Source organism: Filicampus tigris, chromosome 6, assembly GCF_054856515.1.
Source record: "Filicampus tigris isolate MCC_2025a chromosome 6, RoL_Ftig_1.0, whole genome shotgun sequence".
Classification (NCBI taxonomy): domain Eukaryota; kingdom Metazoa; phylum Chordata; class Actinopteri; order Syngnathiformes; family Syngnathidae; genus Filicampus; species Filicampus tigris.
This window is the reverse complement of record NC_141222.1, coordinates 4,825,001-4,842,424: the sequence shown is the minus strand read 5'-3', so window position 1 is coordinate 4,842,424 and position 17,424 is coordinate 4,825,001. Positions and strand designations below refer to the sequence as shown.

At 38.7% G+C, this 17,424-nt stretch overlaps 1 protein-coding gene across 5 annotated transcripts in view; it reads right to left on the bottom strand.

Annotated features, from left to right (window-relative positions):
• sh3pxd2aa (SH3 and PX domains 2Aa) overlaps nucleotides 1-17,424 on the bottom strand; it is a 109,178-nt gene that overhangs the window by 78,224 nt on the left and 13,530 nt on the right. For all 5 annotated transcript variants that reach the window (XM_086032311.1, XM_086032312.1, XM_086032315.1 and 2 more), the window contains exon 2: nucleotides 12,316-12,396. In XM_086032311.1, the coding sequence (XP_085888437.1) occupies nucleotides 12,316-12,396 (81 nt within the window). The remainder of the gene's footprint in view (nucleotides 1-12,315; nucleotides 12,397-17,424) is intronic.

Below are 17,424 nucleotides of genomic sequence, written 5' to 3'. Positions count from 1 at the left end.
CATGTTTGTAAAAATAAATAAATAAACAAACAAACATCAATCCATGTTGAATAATCACCTATCCTCCCTGTTTTCCTCTGTTTGGGTACAATTGGGGAATGGTTGGTGATACGCTCTCTTGCAGAGGTGGGTAATCCAAGAAAGTAAAAACCCTGCCACACTTTGCCTTAAGCCACAGGTGCTTCTAATCAAGTAAGCTCGTTTATCTGGGAGTTGAGTAGAAGTACCTGTGGCTGAAGCCAAACTGTGGCAGGGTTTTTACTTTCTGGACCTGGATTACCCATCTCTGCTATCTTGCAACACATCAGCTAGCTACAGCTTCGGCTGGCTAGCTTGTGTGGATAAACATAGTGCACAGCTGCTCCTCTAAATCACTAATCATCACCTCCATGGTTGGTGAATAAAATACACTTGTGACAAGACTCATTAGCACGAAGGGATGACAAGGAGTAATTTACAGGAAAAGTCCGAGAAGCCATGCTAATTGCTAAGTTGGAAATTTAAAATACACGAGCATGGTACTGCATATCTCAGCTGGGTTAAAAGTGGGTTAAAAGTCTATTAATCACTGCCAGAGACATACTGTATCTACCGGTATATGTCTTTTCACAGTCCAGACATTCAATCCCAGGAATTTATTTATATATATTTTTTCAAATGTTTTCAAATGTTAGGGTAAAAGAGGTTCTGAAAATGTCTGGCAGTGAATGAGTTAATATAGTATATTAAATATTTATATCAGCTACGTTGTGTTGTTTGTTTGCACAATGGTGCTGAGTTTTGACAGTGACTTCTGAGAGTTGCACAATAATATGTCAGAAAATTACATCATACTATTTGCACAATAAATTTTCTGAAAATTACATCTTGTTTAATTTAATACTTATATATTTAGCTTTGCTGAAGTACCATACAACACATTCGGGAATACTTCCATTATACTGTATAATGTATACATGTACGTTTATATCGCCATATATGCCGTTACTGTGAAGGGAATTCATTTATAGCATGATGTGAATTAAAGGCCAGCACTAAATTGTTGCTTTTTAAACCTAATATTTAGAGCTTTACCCACGTAAATCAATCAAGGTCTTTAACTGCACCGCGGATATATTTTGCACATGACAGGTAAATAACCCTCCATCATTGGCCAGGATAGGGATACACCCCTAGATTTTTTATGCAAATGCTTTTTGGTGTCAGCAACACACTCAAAGTAAAATCATCCCAGGCTAAATCTATGCATGGCTTCGAGTTAATGGAAGGCGTCTTTAATCTTACATGTGTGGCTTAAACTGGTAGTAATTAATAATAATAATAATAATAACAAATATTTATTTGACAGGGACAATACAGTCAAACATAGATACAAACTTTCAGCCGATGTGATGCATGTAGAGGTAATAGCTAATGCTAATTCTCAACTCCGGTCCCCAGTTGGGCTGTTCCACAACATTGCAGTACAGTAGAGGACAGAAAATACACAAATACATAATCAATTAGTTTACCTTGGAAACATGCATAAGAGTTGAAAAAAAACACACTCCTATACTGATATATTTCACTTTTATGGCAACATGTGCAACAGACGGGTACGTCCTGGATGGGTCTAATGAGACGTAGCGCGTGTAATTTACTAATGGATAATAGACACGAGGGATAGACTGATATGCTTTTATCCAGGGCCGACACCGATACAGATTATTAGTAGTCAAGGCAGCCGATAACCGATATTTGAAGCCGATATTTATTTGTAGATAAAAGTGGTAAAATGGTGTCAAATTTATGAAAAATAAAAACTCCAACACTTGACTTAGTTTAAATGACTTTAAGCCCATGTTTATTAAACAACTTTAGTGATTTACTAAATGTTAAAGCTTTTCTAGATATTAACAAATAGACAACTTTGTTTTAAGTCTCACAAAAAAGTGCAGGGAGATCCCAGGCTCTGCTGCATGTCTTATAGTTCAATGAAAACAAACATCTCCTCAGTAAATAGTTTTCTAAAAATCTACTATAACTGAAATGTTTATCTTTGATACATCTTTGTTTTAAAGTTCAAAAACATAAAAGTGAATCCTCAACGCAGCTACTAGCCAAAAAGAAAAGCATGCTTCCAAGACCGGACTTTCACATGCAGTACTTTGCCGTCAATTTTTGCACCATGTACAGCACTTGGAGCGGTGGTTGTTTTAAAGTGCTCTATAAATAAAGTTGAGTTTATCTTTTCATGACATGGCTTATACACAGACACGCACACACATCTTACTTTTATCACCATTTACCTATATTATAAGCATCTTTACTTCTCTTAGGAGCCATGTCGTTCACAAAGCAAATTAACTATTGTGACATTGGGGGAGTGGTTAGCTTGAGCCGCAAGGCAGCTTACTGTGGCGAGCAAAACTGCCCCTTGTGTTTATATGACATAGAAGGGCTCATAGCAATGTTACAAGTGAGTTATAGTATAGTAGGATATAGTATATCCTAAAATTTCGGCGAAATCTATTGCATTACCTTGAACTACTAACTCGCTGACTTCCGTCGTGTATGTGCCTGGCTCGTCCAGGAGACACAGAGAGAGAGCGAGCAGGGAGCACACACGCAGCTTTACGCTGATTGGCTGTTACGCACTGCACAAGGAACCAATCAGATGGTGCTTTGGGCGGGCGGTGGGCCAATCCGCCCTATGCAGGCAGGGCCAGTGGTGCAGCAAACAGAGAGAGAGAAGCACGCTGGAGCAATCACGAATAAAGCAGCTTTTAATTTATCGGCCTTAAAATGAAAAAAAAAGGCAGATGCCGATAATCGCCAAAATGCCAAATATCGTCCCCGATAATCGGCCTGGCCTATAATAGGTCTATCCCTAATAGACACACATTGGACAACAAGGAGGACAAAAAGAAAAACAATGCCATAATGCATAGCAAAAATTTGCAAAGGGTTGACCAGAAACGGCAAACAAGGTGGCATTCCAAACATTTTAATAAAAGTGCACCCACACAAGTTTTGTCGGGCCCTTGTGTGCACAAGTGCGCAAAATCAGGCAGGCATGCGCATGTGTGCAATGAACATTTTCGGGACAAGGAGTGATTTACAGTTGGAGAGGAGACATGCTAAGCAGGTGACATTAAAAAAATTGGTGTGCCGGATATTTTTAACAAGCAAAAAAGGGAGATGAGCTTAACTGTTGATTTTTCGTCAGGGTTCAAGGTTGCAAATGGGCGCAAAGCAAATGTTTCTTGTTTTGGACATTTGGACTTGTTTTGGACATGTTCAAAATTTCCTTGCAACGAGATAAATTGTTTGGGACCATTAAAACAGTTGGCGAACATCTTTGCAACCATTTTTTGAATGAACCCTGACAATAAATTATGAATATTAAAATAACTGCATATTTTTTTTATCAGAAGGGGACAGGACACATGTTGGCAATCACGCCCCTTTCAAAAAATATATTCTTTGACACAAAATAAATGTATTATTCATCTGTTTAAAGTAATGATGTTAAACTTTGTTTAATTCATATTTGGAACAGCCTCAAGCCACAAAACAAATCATTTTGCCTGAAATTCCCAAGAAACAAAAAACAACACACACTTTAAAAGGGCCCGAAACCAGCAAAGGCTAATGCAAACCAATTTTGGGTTTGGGGACCCTGGGTGACCACATGGTGTCCATAAACCAGGTGACAAAGGTGGATTCGACCAATCACAGAGTTGCGCGGTGAGTTCAAATAGTGCCCACACTTTGCTTGAATCCAGCTGTACAAAAAGGTAAGTGTATGTCTGTACAATCTCCAGGCTGTCACTGTTTACGCATAACGGCTCAGGGTGAGGTCTGGGTCTCCTGAAGTCCACCAATTGGTTGTAGTCACACCCGGTGACAAAGTCCTATTAGTATCCTGCACTCCTCCTCCTGTCCCAGCCCAATACAAGTCATGATTACAGTGTCGTCTGCAAACTTCTGCATGTTGCAAAGCTATGAATTGCACTTGAAGTCAGACGCGTATAGAGTCAACGGGACTGGAGAGAGCACAGTTCCCTGGGGTGCTTGAGTGCTTCTAACAGCAATGTCCGACATGCAGTCACCCAGCCTCAGTCGATAATCAGTAAGCCATGCCACTAGGTGTGAACTAATGCCTATCTCTGTCAGTTTGTCCCTGGGTAGCAGAGGCTGGATGGTGTTCAAGGCACTAGAAAAGTACCAAAATGAAATTCTCCCAGCACAACTGCCTCTGTCAAGTGGAAAAGGGATTGGTGAAGGAGGAGGACAATGGCGTCCTCCACTCCCTCCTTCTGCTGAGAGGGTTGAGGGCGGGGTGGACCAGTGGTCTGAGGTGGTGAAGAATGACACAAACATTGACACAACTGGACAAGTCAAAATCTTCAGTTACCTTAACATGCAAGTAATGAGGAAATTACATTGTCCATGAAGTTAAGGTTGAGGTATGATGACAACAGTTTGAATTCTGGAACAGATTTAGAGATAACAGCGGACAATACAAATAAATTGAGAGACAGTGACATGGACAGTGCAAACACCTTTCCCCCAGTAAGGAAGGCTGCGGCTCCAGTGAGGGAACTCATAGCAGTGAGGGGTTGGCAGTAAAGTGAGTGAGAGAGGTAAAGAAAAGACTAGTTTCAAAAGAGAGACAGAGACGGACAGAAGGGGAGCATACATTATGAGAGATTGTGATTAAGAGTGAGAAATTGAAGGAGTAACATACGAATAGAATAAGTGTGACGGAGCAGAACATGAGATGAATGGTGCATATGAGAGGAGGCGAAGGCAAGTGGCAAGACTGTTAGGGAAATCAGAAGAATACAACGGTACCTGGGTTTCTTTTCTCTTGTCTCTCTGTTTTTTTTTTTTACTTTTTCCTACTCAAATATTTGGACTGCAAGTCCCCGATGTCATGTGTCCGCGGCTGTTTACCCAGTTGCTGTCCATTAACCAAAAGATTACCGGGTAGTTAGCTCAGGCCAAGTGGCTCAGATTGGACATATCATTTCCACTAATACTGCAGATTGGCAGAAACTGATATCTCAGCCGAAAAGTTTTCACAGGCTTTAGTCTGTTCAGGTCAAGATAACACAATACAATACCAGGCCTATCCACCTTATTCTTACGGCCCATGAGCCTTTGCATGAAACAGGTGCGTGAGTTCTAGTATAGCCAAACCGGCATTTTGTTTACATGGAAACTACTTGTGCAAGTCCACTTTCTATGGTCGTTACAGACATTAACAATGTTGGAATGCCAGTTGTTGCAACTTACACTCTAAAAACAGTTAGGTTAACAAAATTTTTGTCAAAAATGGACCGATCTCCAAATTGGGTCAATTTGGCCCACCTTCTTGCATTGTCTTGTACAAAAAAGCCCAATTTTTGAGGGTTGTTTTCTGCAAAACAACCCAGAAAGTTGGGTCAAAATGACCCAAGTAGTGGATAAAAAAAAATATATATATATATATATATATATATATATATATATATATATATATACTGCATATATATATATATACTGCATATTTTTAACCCAACTGTTTTTAGAGTGTAGAAGAGAAATCATTTAAATTCAGCTTCCTGCTAAAGTAGCCAGGTAGGAGGATGAGATACAGTAAAAAAGAGGCCAGAAACAAGGACAGTCAAATGTTTAACTACTTTCCGAACTCTGTAGCTTCAGATGTGAGGCAATGACCATTTTGAAAAGCTTGAAGGCGTATCAGTACCTACACAGTAAGAAAGTTGGTCGCGTTTTACTAATAGAGGTTGGACGCCTCAAAATTCCCATTGCATGGTAACCACATGACCGAGACGTTTCATGTAAACAAGCTTCACGTTGCTCGATGTCAACTGCAATCAATCTTCACCAAAATGTGATTCGTTTGTGTAAGCGTTCATATTACATTATAAATAAGACCTCGGTCTTGTCTGCTGTATGAACACATGCGTCGTCAAATTGACCCGCATGCGCAGAAGGAGAGACGATGTATTTGCGGAAGTTAATGTGGTCCAGCGTGTCGGGGCATTTGTACAGTCAAACGATTAGGTAGCAGGTAGAAGTAAATACAGTATTTGGAGAAAATCATGAGGCGACGCTTTAATATCTCATATCATGGAGACATCACTAACGATGACGTCACGTCTTAACCGTGCGTAAAAAATAAATCAATCTGAGCCGTGGGTGAATTACTACGATCGCCATAAGTGATAATGTAGTGGCCACTACAAATGTCCACTTTATGATTCATGTTTCAAGTGGGATTAAATTAAAGTAAAATATAAAGTCAATAGTGTTACTCAAAACAACTTTGCAGATCCGATCCCCTGCTGCCAGCAGTTTCCCTCTGCCTGCGCAGAGCACATTTTGGGTTAAGGATGACGTCAATGTCGGATAAATGCGACCTGGCCGTTCAGACCGCGAACGCATTGGAAAAGATCGGATATGTATCCGATCTAGGACCACATATGAAAGCAACCCAGGTCGCATTTGAAAAAATCGGAATTGAGCCATTCAGACTGTCATAAAAAAATCAGGACAAAAACATCAGATATGGCTCGCATTTGCCTGCGGTGTGAACCTAGCCTTACTGTCCATAAAATCTCAAATATTGAGGCGATCCTTCTAATAATTTCAAAGTTTGACAAATACTAAATTGCTTTGTCTCCAACACATATAAAAACAATAAAGGTAGAGAGCAGTATTTCAACCCGTGACACAATTGGGGGAAAAAGAAAAAAAAAAAAAGCAGCAGCACACTGGAGCAGCACACTGGAGCCAATGCTCTACGCCATGAGCTGGCAGGACTTTGTTGATGAATGAACATGCCACGTCCTCTTAGAAAACTACCAATCAAGTCAATCTTACTTTAGATTCACTTGCATTTTATGATTTATTAAATACAGCTTAGTTTTGCCTACTAGTACTATCACAATGTGACAAGAATTAACGCGAATTTGACAATGTGGGACACCAACCCACTATGACGTACGTGGCTCTCAGTGCTAGCCAACTATATGGAACAAATAGGTACCGTAATCTCATCATGCACAATTTACAGCACGGCACAGCATCAAATTTCAAAAAATAATGATAGGATAATAATCATAGCCTATTTAGCTTACCATACTGCCAATGTCAGTGGGTCACATCTCCATTCAATATCCGGTAACAACGTTTTCATCATCCTGACCATCTGGCTCATACATGTATGGTCCAACATGCATTATGAGCCTTTGAGACGTTCCTGTGATTAAGGGCTGTATAAATAAATTTGACTTGACTTGATTTGAATTATGCCAACAACCTCCTCTTGCTCCAGCTCTTCAAACACCTCGATCCCCTTAGATAAGTTTGAAATAGTCCTTTTCTGAGTGGCTTTGTACTCTTTCCCCATTGAGCGCTTCTATGGTTGTTCATCTAATGACGTCGCACTTCCGGTTTCGAGCTCGTCAGCCTCTCACTTTGGAAAGATGGTGATTTTGTCAAATATACGAAATAGAAATGATTTTTTTCAGGCTTTATTTTTTGTATAATGTTTAATTCCTTCTATTTCATTTGATTTCTGAAATTACGTCACATTTGGTCTTTAAGTATTAAGGTTCGTGTACTCTGCACATACTGTACACAGTATGTACCGTGAATAAGAAGATAATTTGAGTGATTCTCAATTAATTTGTTGGGGGTTTATTCATAATGAAATAGGAACATTTCGACAGAGCTCATCCCATCTCAGTTTCACACAGTTGAACAGAATTATTAATGATCAACTAATTCATTTGGTAATGATCAAGTAATCATCTTCTTGCCTGAGGATGGTTACCTAATGCTAATCTGTAAACAGCAGCTCTGCTTACCTACTGCCTTTCACATTTAAGTGCAGGGGTCACCAATGTGATGCCCGCAGGCACCAGGTAGAACCCAAGGTCTACACGAGTATCTCGTGGGCTTCTTAGAAATATAGCTCACCAGTGATGGGACGTTGTAATTTCCTTGGAATGTTAAAAAAAAAAAATAAAAAATCGCCAAAGGTGAACATGGAAGTCGTAAGGTAAAACGACACCCGTTAGTAGAGTTCGCTGTAAAATTGTTCCATTGTCTTCGGTTATTTCACCATGCAAGCTGGCATGAGGTCAACAATATCCAGGAAGAGAAAACATCACTGTGTACTTTCTGATAAAGATAAGAGTAGTCTAGCCCTTGATTCATGAGGCCACACGCGTTAGAAAGGTATGGAAAGCATCCTCGGACAAACTCTTTAATCAAGACTCTCGGTGTGAGGCAGGGATGCCAAAGATATCTAGCGTTCACAGACTCTCCTCCGCATTCCTTTCAGTTGGAGAAGACCTTGAACAGAAACATGAGGGCTCAACCAAGCAGAGAGGAAGTATAGAAAGCAAAAGATAACCGGTGAGCAATGGTAAAGTTTGTCCGCTACCTTATGTACAGTGCTGTGAAAAAGATAGAAGGCACTTTATCTGGTCCCTCACCTAGGACCCGTTTGTCATGTGTGCCACTACTGGATGCACACACCGCATTCCAAATTATTATGAAAATGTTTTTCTCAGATTTTTATAAAACGTCTTTGCAAATGGCACTCACCATACTTTTCAAGTCATCAACCGTTAGAGAATAATTTGAATGTTTTTCAACAAACCTACCAATGATAACGGTGTTTTTTGCCCCAAAATATAAATTTCATTTTTGTCCAAATGCACTGTTACAACTTATTATGCACAGCAGTGCTTCAAGAGATGTAATAGATTGTAAAAAACTGAAAATAGTCATTTGTTGAATTTGCAGCATTAGGGCGTTATATTTGCTGAAATCAAAAGCTAGATCAATGAAAAACATCTTAACAGGTCAAGATACATTTTAACATAGGACGTCTTATTTGATAGCAGCTTCACAAGTCTTGCATCCATTGAAGTTTTTGGAGAGCTTAAGCAAATTAATTGACAAATATTTTGATAATCGATTAATAATTTAGAGACCAAGTTTTTCTTTTAATCATCCACATGCTTGGAATTTCAGCCTTTCAACAGTAAACATTCTCAGATGGTTGTAGTTCTAGATGAAAACAGACATGGGCTTCCCTTGGGTACCCTTTCCTCATATGGTTTCTCTGTGACTTGTCATGTCTTTTTAACACAGTTTATCAGGTTGTGTGCTTTGTGTGTGTGTGAGTGCTAATGTACTGGCGGATATATGTCTGGGGTTGTTGGGAGGCAGGGCGGTAGCGGGTCTTCCATTTATGTTTTGTTTTTTAGTCATTTATTTTGCACATTTTTATTACACAGCACTTTGAGTTGCTTTTTTGTGTATGAAAAGTGCTATATAAATAAATGTGACTGACTGACCAGCCGACTGATTATCTGTGCAATAAATAAAATAACAGATTTGTAACAGTTGCTTTATACTTGGAATTTTTTTTTTTTTTTCTGATATGTTACAGAACAAACAAGTAGCTCCATCATAATCAATTTATGTTTGTGCATTTTCTACGCTGTGAATTTCAAATAATGTCCTGTTTTTAATAAAGGGACGGAAACTAAAAGGTTTTTTTTTATTCAATTAAAAAAAAACAAGAGATTAATCTATTATTAAAATAATTGTTAATTTAAGCACTAATATAAAGCAATGAACTTGAAATAGATTTTCACATGGAAAACTAAAAAAAGCCACTTTGTTCAATACTCACTAAAATGTCAACCAAGTTTCGAGATCTGTGCTCTCAACCATCAGAAGACACTAAATAAAATTAATCTTGCCACTGCTGGCTGTGTGGGATTGCGCCAACCATCCCCCTGATAATTTGAGGACTACATGTGTGAATATGAATCAATTCATTTCTGCTAACATGAACAACATCATTCACTATGGGACAGTGCGGGGTTCACTGCCCTGCAGATATAGTGCCCATAACTCGAAAATGTTTGGATTCAAAGTATAGTTTGCCCAATAGTGGGTCAATACACAATGGGTGACTGGAAAACGCCTGATCTGCTCCAATAAGAGCACATTCACTTGACATCTCAGAATTTTAAGGGAAAAAAAATAGGTTTTCTGAATCTGAAATCTGATCTTTGTTCATACCTTTCATTATGCTGCCTTTTAATTATTTTCCAGCTGGAGTGAAGGCCATAGAGGACAAAACTGCTCCCAAAATCTGAAGCCAAAATCTTTGGCTCAACCCCCTTGCTGCTCACTGCAGCACATGCAACAGTCTACGAAAGCTATTAATTATACTAACATCAATGAAACATCCAACTATTTAATACTTTCACGAGCCATACTTTTATGCTTAAAGACCAAGTGTGAAGTAAACATGTCCAACGATCTTTTAAGTAATACTAGCAGCTAAAACAATTTTAAGCATATATGTTTTCGTTAGTTTTTATGACGCAGCCCACGCAGATTCATAATTAGACCCATAACAACGTACTTAACAATGAAAATGCAAATGTTTGGCAATCTCCGGTAATCTGCGGCGACTGACGTCACTAGAAGAGATCAAGTCACCAGTCACCCATTGTACTGCATTGTTGATTGACCTGCTAACTGCTCTTTGTCGTTGCTAACATGTTTTTTTGGCGAAATACCTTGGCACAGCATCGAATTTCCAACAATAACACTTGGCTTAATAACCGTCACTATAGTTTACCATTCTTCCAAATCTGAGTTTCGTCTCGTTCGGGCACAACACTTTCCTCGCCTGAGCATCTGGCTCGTACATGTATGGTCCAACATACATCATGCCAACAACCTCCTCTTCCTCCAACTCATCAAACACCTGGATTGCCTCAGATAAGTTCAAAATATTGCTTTTATGGTAGTTGATTAAATAACGTGCTCAAGTATTACAATTTCTTCATAAAAGGCAACTATCGCATTTCGTAATCACTGATGCAACATGGAGCAACTTATTACAAAACGCAGCAATGTTTATTGCATATTAAAATGTGGCATTTTATGAAATAATGTGGCATTATTACATCACAAGGTGAAAAAAATACTTCATTATTATGTAGTGCAACATAAATAATTTGGTGCTACATGGCAAAACTGTAACAACTTTGTCATTGTCCACATGCCTTTGGAGCGTGACCTTTATTGCTTCTTCCTTGTTTTGTTTTGCCTGTGAATGTCAGCCCAAATCGTGATTATTCTTTTGCAGAAGGGAGTCACATTGCCCCAGTCATCAATGGGACCATTCAGCAAAAACCTTCCCTTCACTGATTGAAACATCATTTCCTGCTGGGGTTGCACACAGGAGCTACTGAGATGTGCCCCCTTAATTTTCTCTGTGTAGCTCTTTCATATTTACGAGCGACCCAGAGCCCTCAAGTGCTGTATACATATGGTATCAGCTTGCAGTGTGCTAAGGGACACAAATGCCTGCACACAATCATTCTCTCTGTATGAAATCGTCAACGTAGGAAACAAAGGCCAATCTGCTGGGACTCTTGCTCAAGACGTTTTTAAACATGACTGAGAAAAACCAAACATGACCGTCATTGAAGACAATATTTTAAAGGTTCACCTTATTGAGAACATGCCATGCAAGTATGACAATGGAACCAAGCAAAGAATAATAATTGAATGTAGATTTCCTGCTCGTACCATCAAAAGGCTGTGTCACCACTCTGACATTTCAAGGGCAACACCGTGATGGGATGAAAGAAAGGATGAACAAGAAATGTTTGGTCCAGATATAGACAGCAGAAAAATGCAGAACAATGTTGACATTCATGCGCACATTTTCATGGACCAGCATTTTTTCCTTGGAAGTTGAAGGCTCTTCTTTTCCTCCTCTCATTCCGTGGCCTGTTTCGCTGTTCGAAGGAACTCTCCAAACTCTCCAAACACGTTTTTATTTTTTTTCTCTATTTTGCTAGCTTGTCTTACTTTCCCCCCATATCACATGACCGAAATGAGCGTTTTGACAAAGGCATATGCGGATGCACCTCATTTTAAAAATAAAACTTCTGTCACACTCTGATGACCAATTAAATGTTTTTTATCCAGTCATTCTTTGCGGCCCAGGGGTTGGGGACCCTAGGGGGTAAGGGATACAAACAGTGTCTCCCCTTGCTCCTCGACCAATTACTTGCACCCGCAGTGATTCATTAATAAAGTAACACAGTTGAGAACCCCAGTAACAGTAAGAGACATAAAGTAGGAGAGCACTTGTGGATATCCGATATCCACAAACATACACATGTTCAAAATAGGAAAGTGATGATAGAATTAGGCTTATAAATAAAAAACAGCTTCAATTTGCTATTGTATAGAATAGAGGATTACCTGAAGGTCAAAGAACTTGCTGTATCTTCTGTAAATGATGTGGGAGGTATTGTCAGAGTAGGTGACATTGATGAGATATACCTGGCAAGCAGAAGAGAAGGGTAACATTAAAAATGAGACGCAACATCTTAGGATTCAGGTACTACACTTTTATATCAGTTAGGGTTGAAAAAATCGATTATTTTGCTAGTTGACTAATCACCAACAGTAGTCCCGATTAGTCGACTGATCTTACCATGTGTATATTGTGGCTTATCATACAAGCAAGCATGAATTCTTTATTTCTTTATTCATTTATGGGGTATGTACAAGTGAATAATAAAGACAATTAAGATGATAGTACATTCAACTTGGACTAAACCTTGCAGCTTGTACCAGCATTCCTGACATGTTTATGGAGCAACTTAAACTGAAGGCAATACTGGTGTCTTGAAATTTTTACCTGTAAATGTTTAGTGCATTTTAGAATGGATACAAAAACTATACACAATGCAGATTGCATTTATACATTCAAAAAGAAATATATTTCATATTTCACTCTTCTTGGACACCAATCATTTTTTGTAATGTAGAAAGTAGTGAAATCAGATGAGTCATATTGGGAAAATTCACTGTGCTAAAGAAAAACTAAACACTTGTTTTGTTTTCTAGTTTTGTTTTTATTTAACCATCCATCCATCATCCAAACCACTTATCGTCCCAAGTGTTGCGGGCGTGCTGGAGCCTATCCCAGCTATCTTCGTGCAGTAGGCGGGGTACACCCTGAAATGGTTGCCAGCCAATCGCAGGGCACACATTACGGCTGTTCGATTTTGCCTAACAAGAAAATACCGATTATTTTTTCTCAAACCCGATTTTACGATTAAGATTACTATTTCTTCGTAAAATAAAAAGCCAATGAAAATGCCAGTTAATTTGACTTAATACACACAGAATAATCCATTGGGATTAACAGCATTTTACTTACACAATAGATTTCAGATCTGTTCTTAATGAACCCTTTCATGCAAAGTGGTCACTACAGTGGACAGCTATTTAAAAGTTGCTTTCTCCTATATTAATTAAACTGAAAAATATATTTATATTTTAAATAATAACATTAAATCATAATTAATGCATGAAAGGGTTAAAATGTTTTTTAAAATTTAGATGAATTAATATAGGCAAAAGCAACTTTTAAATAGCTGTCCACTGTAGTGACCACTATGCATGAAAGGGTTAAACCAATAATGAAAGAAGAAAGTGCATATACCATCTGAAACGAAATTATCAACATGAGACAAGGTAGACAGTCAAGTTAGTAAACCAAACAGTCTATCTGCAAGTCCTTTTGCCAACCAGCTAGTGACTAGCCTTTCACCTTTCTCCCTGGTCTTACTTAAACATAAATCAATGATTGGTGCAAAATTGTCACTCAATAATACAATGCACTGTCAATCTTAAATACGGATGCATAGTCCGGTTGGACCAGAGGTCTGTTGTTGAGGAGAAAAAAAGGGACGCCCTATCAGACCTTGAGTAACTTGCTCACTGGTTGTATTGTACATGCGGGGCACACACTCCACTACCGATCTATATTTGCCCGATTTATTAACTAAAAGCTCACTTGCCTGAGCAAATAGCAGAATCGCTGGTATAGCCATGGATGTTGTCATTGTTTTGGACTGCGCGCTCGTGAGAGGAAGCGGAAATGCAAAGGAAACTACGGTGGCTTAGATACACCAACAATAACAAAATAGAACGTGCCGATTTGAACGTTTTTAAAATCGTTTTATGCAGAAAATTCGGTTTCGGTTCAAAATCGCTTAATCGAGCAGCCCTAGCACACATAGACAAACACACATTCACACTCACAATCACGCCTAGGAACAATTTAGAGTGTTCAATCAATAACCTTTATCCAAAATGTTTTACATCACAAGTATGCATAATTTAAAATTAGTAAATTGATCTAGACAATCCAAATGTGATATGGTATGCACTTGAAATGATATAAGGAAGATTAGGAAGAACATATTTTTTAGCACTATACATTTGTATACGTACCGTAACAAAACAGGCTATGTGTTTTATTGTTACGTGTTGCCATTGAGGGTTTGGGACAAATAAGTCATGTTCTTTTACAATGAGTGCTCCGATTTCCCAGTTCATGGGCACGTCACACTGTTGCGAGAGAAAATGTGTGAGCTCCTCCTGCTTCCATGTAAAAAAACTGTCCCCAAATAGTACCAGAAATACAACTACAAATGGAGTTCCGAGTTACAATTTCTAATAAATCAGACACTGATGGCAAAGCACTGTTTTAAGGTTGTTGTTTTTTTTCATCAAAAAAATGCTTGTGCTAGTTAAGGGGGTACCTGGTTCAAAAAATATTTCCCAGGAGGTACATCATTGAAAAAAGGTTAAGAACCACTGTGTTAGCATACCAAATAGGACATTATGCTATAATATGTTAGCATGCAATTCGCAATTAGCATTCCATCAAACACAGACCGAAACTTTCATGTGCTATCTATGGCTAGCTTCCAGACATGACTGTTCCTATGTCAGAAATGACATCAGGAATCAGCGACAATGTGCTTCCTTTTTAGACGTTCGTTTATCACCACCATGCTGCCACGAAAGGTAGGTCCGGCATTGCATTAAGTATTTTGGGTGAAATGCCAGACTCTGTGGCTAACTCGGGTTATCCACGCTACATGACCCACAATGCTTCTGTTAACAACACGGAACACTCGGATTACCGCTACTGCGTATGTGAGTCACAGACAAGGCAGTGGGAGAAGCATGAGGCGAGGCAGTTTCAAGACAAAAACGAAGCGCTAAATAAATAAATACATAAATCAACAACTCGTCGACTATTAAATTAATTGTCAGCGATTTGATCTTTGACTTTGTCGTGGCTGATCTTGGCACCCTAATATCCATATGATGTTGTACCCCTTTGTGGGGTCCCCCTATTATCACACCATCATTGTTTGTTATTGGTTTCACTTTAGTGATGTCAGTGTTTAATTTCCTACTCAGCCTGGCCATGTTCCTGCTGTGCTCCAGCAGCTCCCTGCCTGCCCTTAAATGTCCCACCAGTGTAGAATGTTTGACCTTATCAAAGTTCCCTTTTATTGCTCAGTCTTTGACAAAATGTATGCTCTTCGTGTGTGCTAGAGGCTATTTTTGCCTTTTCCAGTGTAGTGTGACTTATTAGTTGGTTTTCAGTGGTCAAAGTAGCTGTTTGAGGGCTTGGTGCCTTGCTCACATGAACGTTGACATTGTTCAAGAGGAGATGAGAGAGGAGGTGAGATGTTGATCTATTGACTATTTTCCTTAGATATACACTAGATAGCACAAGTAGCAGAATTGCACAATAATCATAGATGTTCAAAAAAATATGACATACCACTATAAAATTAATATGGTCAGCTTCTTAAAAAAGTTAGTCAATATTTAACACGTTATGTTTTGAATGACCCAAACTTCCATGTTCAGGGTTTCTGACCCATCCAGCCATTCTCTGTACCGCTTATCCTCACTGAGGTTGTGTGCTGGAACCTATCCCAGCTGACTTTGGACAAGAGGCGAGATACATCCAGAATCAGAAATGTGCGCCAGTCAATCACAGAGAATCAGAAGAAAGCCTTTCAGCAGTTGGCGGTTCTCTGTTTTTGTTGACTTACTGTTGATTTGAGCATATTGTATTGATAAGTAGACAGAAAAGGGAGTGTGTATTGTTTTCAATGTCACGATATGTTGAATTCCCTGTTTTATCCTTTGATGTTTACTGAACTTGATTGAGGCTTTGCGAAATACAGTTAGTGAGGTTTGGTGGTTCCGGCTCTGAATTTTGGGATGACTTTTTTCTCAAATTGATTGACAAGCAAACCATTCTACTTGAGAGTTTCTACGGAGTTCATACTGAATTTGTAACCAACATTCCAACATCAGATTGATTTTAAGGTTCTGTAGGAAGAATGCCTCTGGGTGAGTGCATATAATTACACTGAAACTGTATGTCTTATTATAACGAGTAAATGATAAGTTAAAATGTGACTGAATATACATCCTGCATCTACAATGGTGGATACAACAATCTATAGTATGCTATTCTTTGCTGTTATTTCAGTTTTTTAAAGTACTTTAATACTGTACACAATATTTCACACTGGAGGTTATATCCATTTTTTTCCCAATGTTCATGTTTCATTGAAACAGTATTACGTACGGGCATGTTTCTGTATCACAGTGGACCCGCGGGACCTGATTGCAGGTTACTATCAGCCTGCTGCTAAATGACTGTAGCTTATCCATCCATACCCAATCGAATGCATTTATTTTAATTGAACCTTTATTCATCCAGGTAATGCAATTGAGAACATATTTTCTTTGCAATGTCAACATGGCTGCAGAGAGCACAGCAAAATTATATAAATAATTAAAATCACCACATCATCAAAATACATCAAATTTTAAAATGTTCTTCAAATATGTGTGATGTCATATTGAAAAAAAGACTCAAGGCTCCAATTGCTGCCAAAGGTGCATCAACAAAGTAGTGAACAAAGTCTGTGAATACTACATGTGACTTCTCTAGTGTATTACTTTTAATACATTTAGAATTTGAATCTTTGTGTTTTCACAGTTTTGCAAACAAAATTGTTCAACTACTTATCATTATAGAGTGTTGTGTGTATAATTAGGGACGGGGGGGTGGGGGGCGGGGGAATGAATATATTCCATTTGGGGCAATAAGGCTGTAACATAAAACGCGGCAAAAGTGAAGCGCTGGGAATATTTTCCAGATGCACTGTACGTTCAGTTAAGTGAAGACTGAATAGCCTTTGAATGTGTCTGGTCTGTTCTGCTGTGTCTGGTTGACTAGCAACAAGTTCAGGGTGTATCCCCGTGGTCAGTCAAAGTCAGTTGGGAACAGGATAAGCAGTGTAGAAAAAGTTAAGGGAGACTAAATTGGACAATGTGAACCAACAAATATGAAAAGGTGAGGATTATAGTTCCAGATTGATATCTGTCTATATTTAATATATCTGTTATACAGTACTGTATTAAGTTTATTTGCTCGGAGCTACTTTTCTAGTTATTATGTTTCTTTTATTT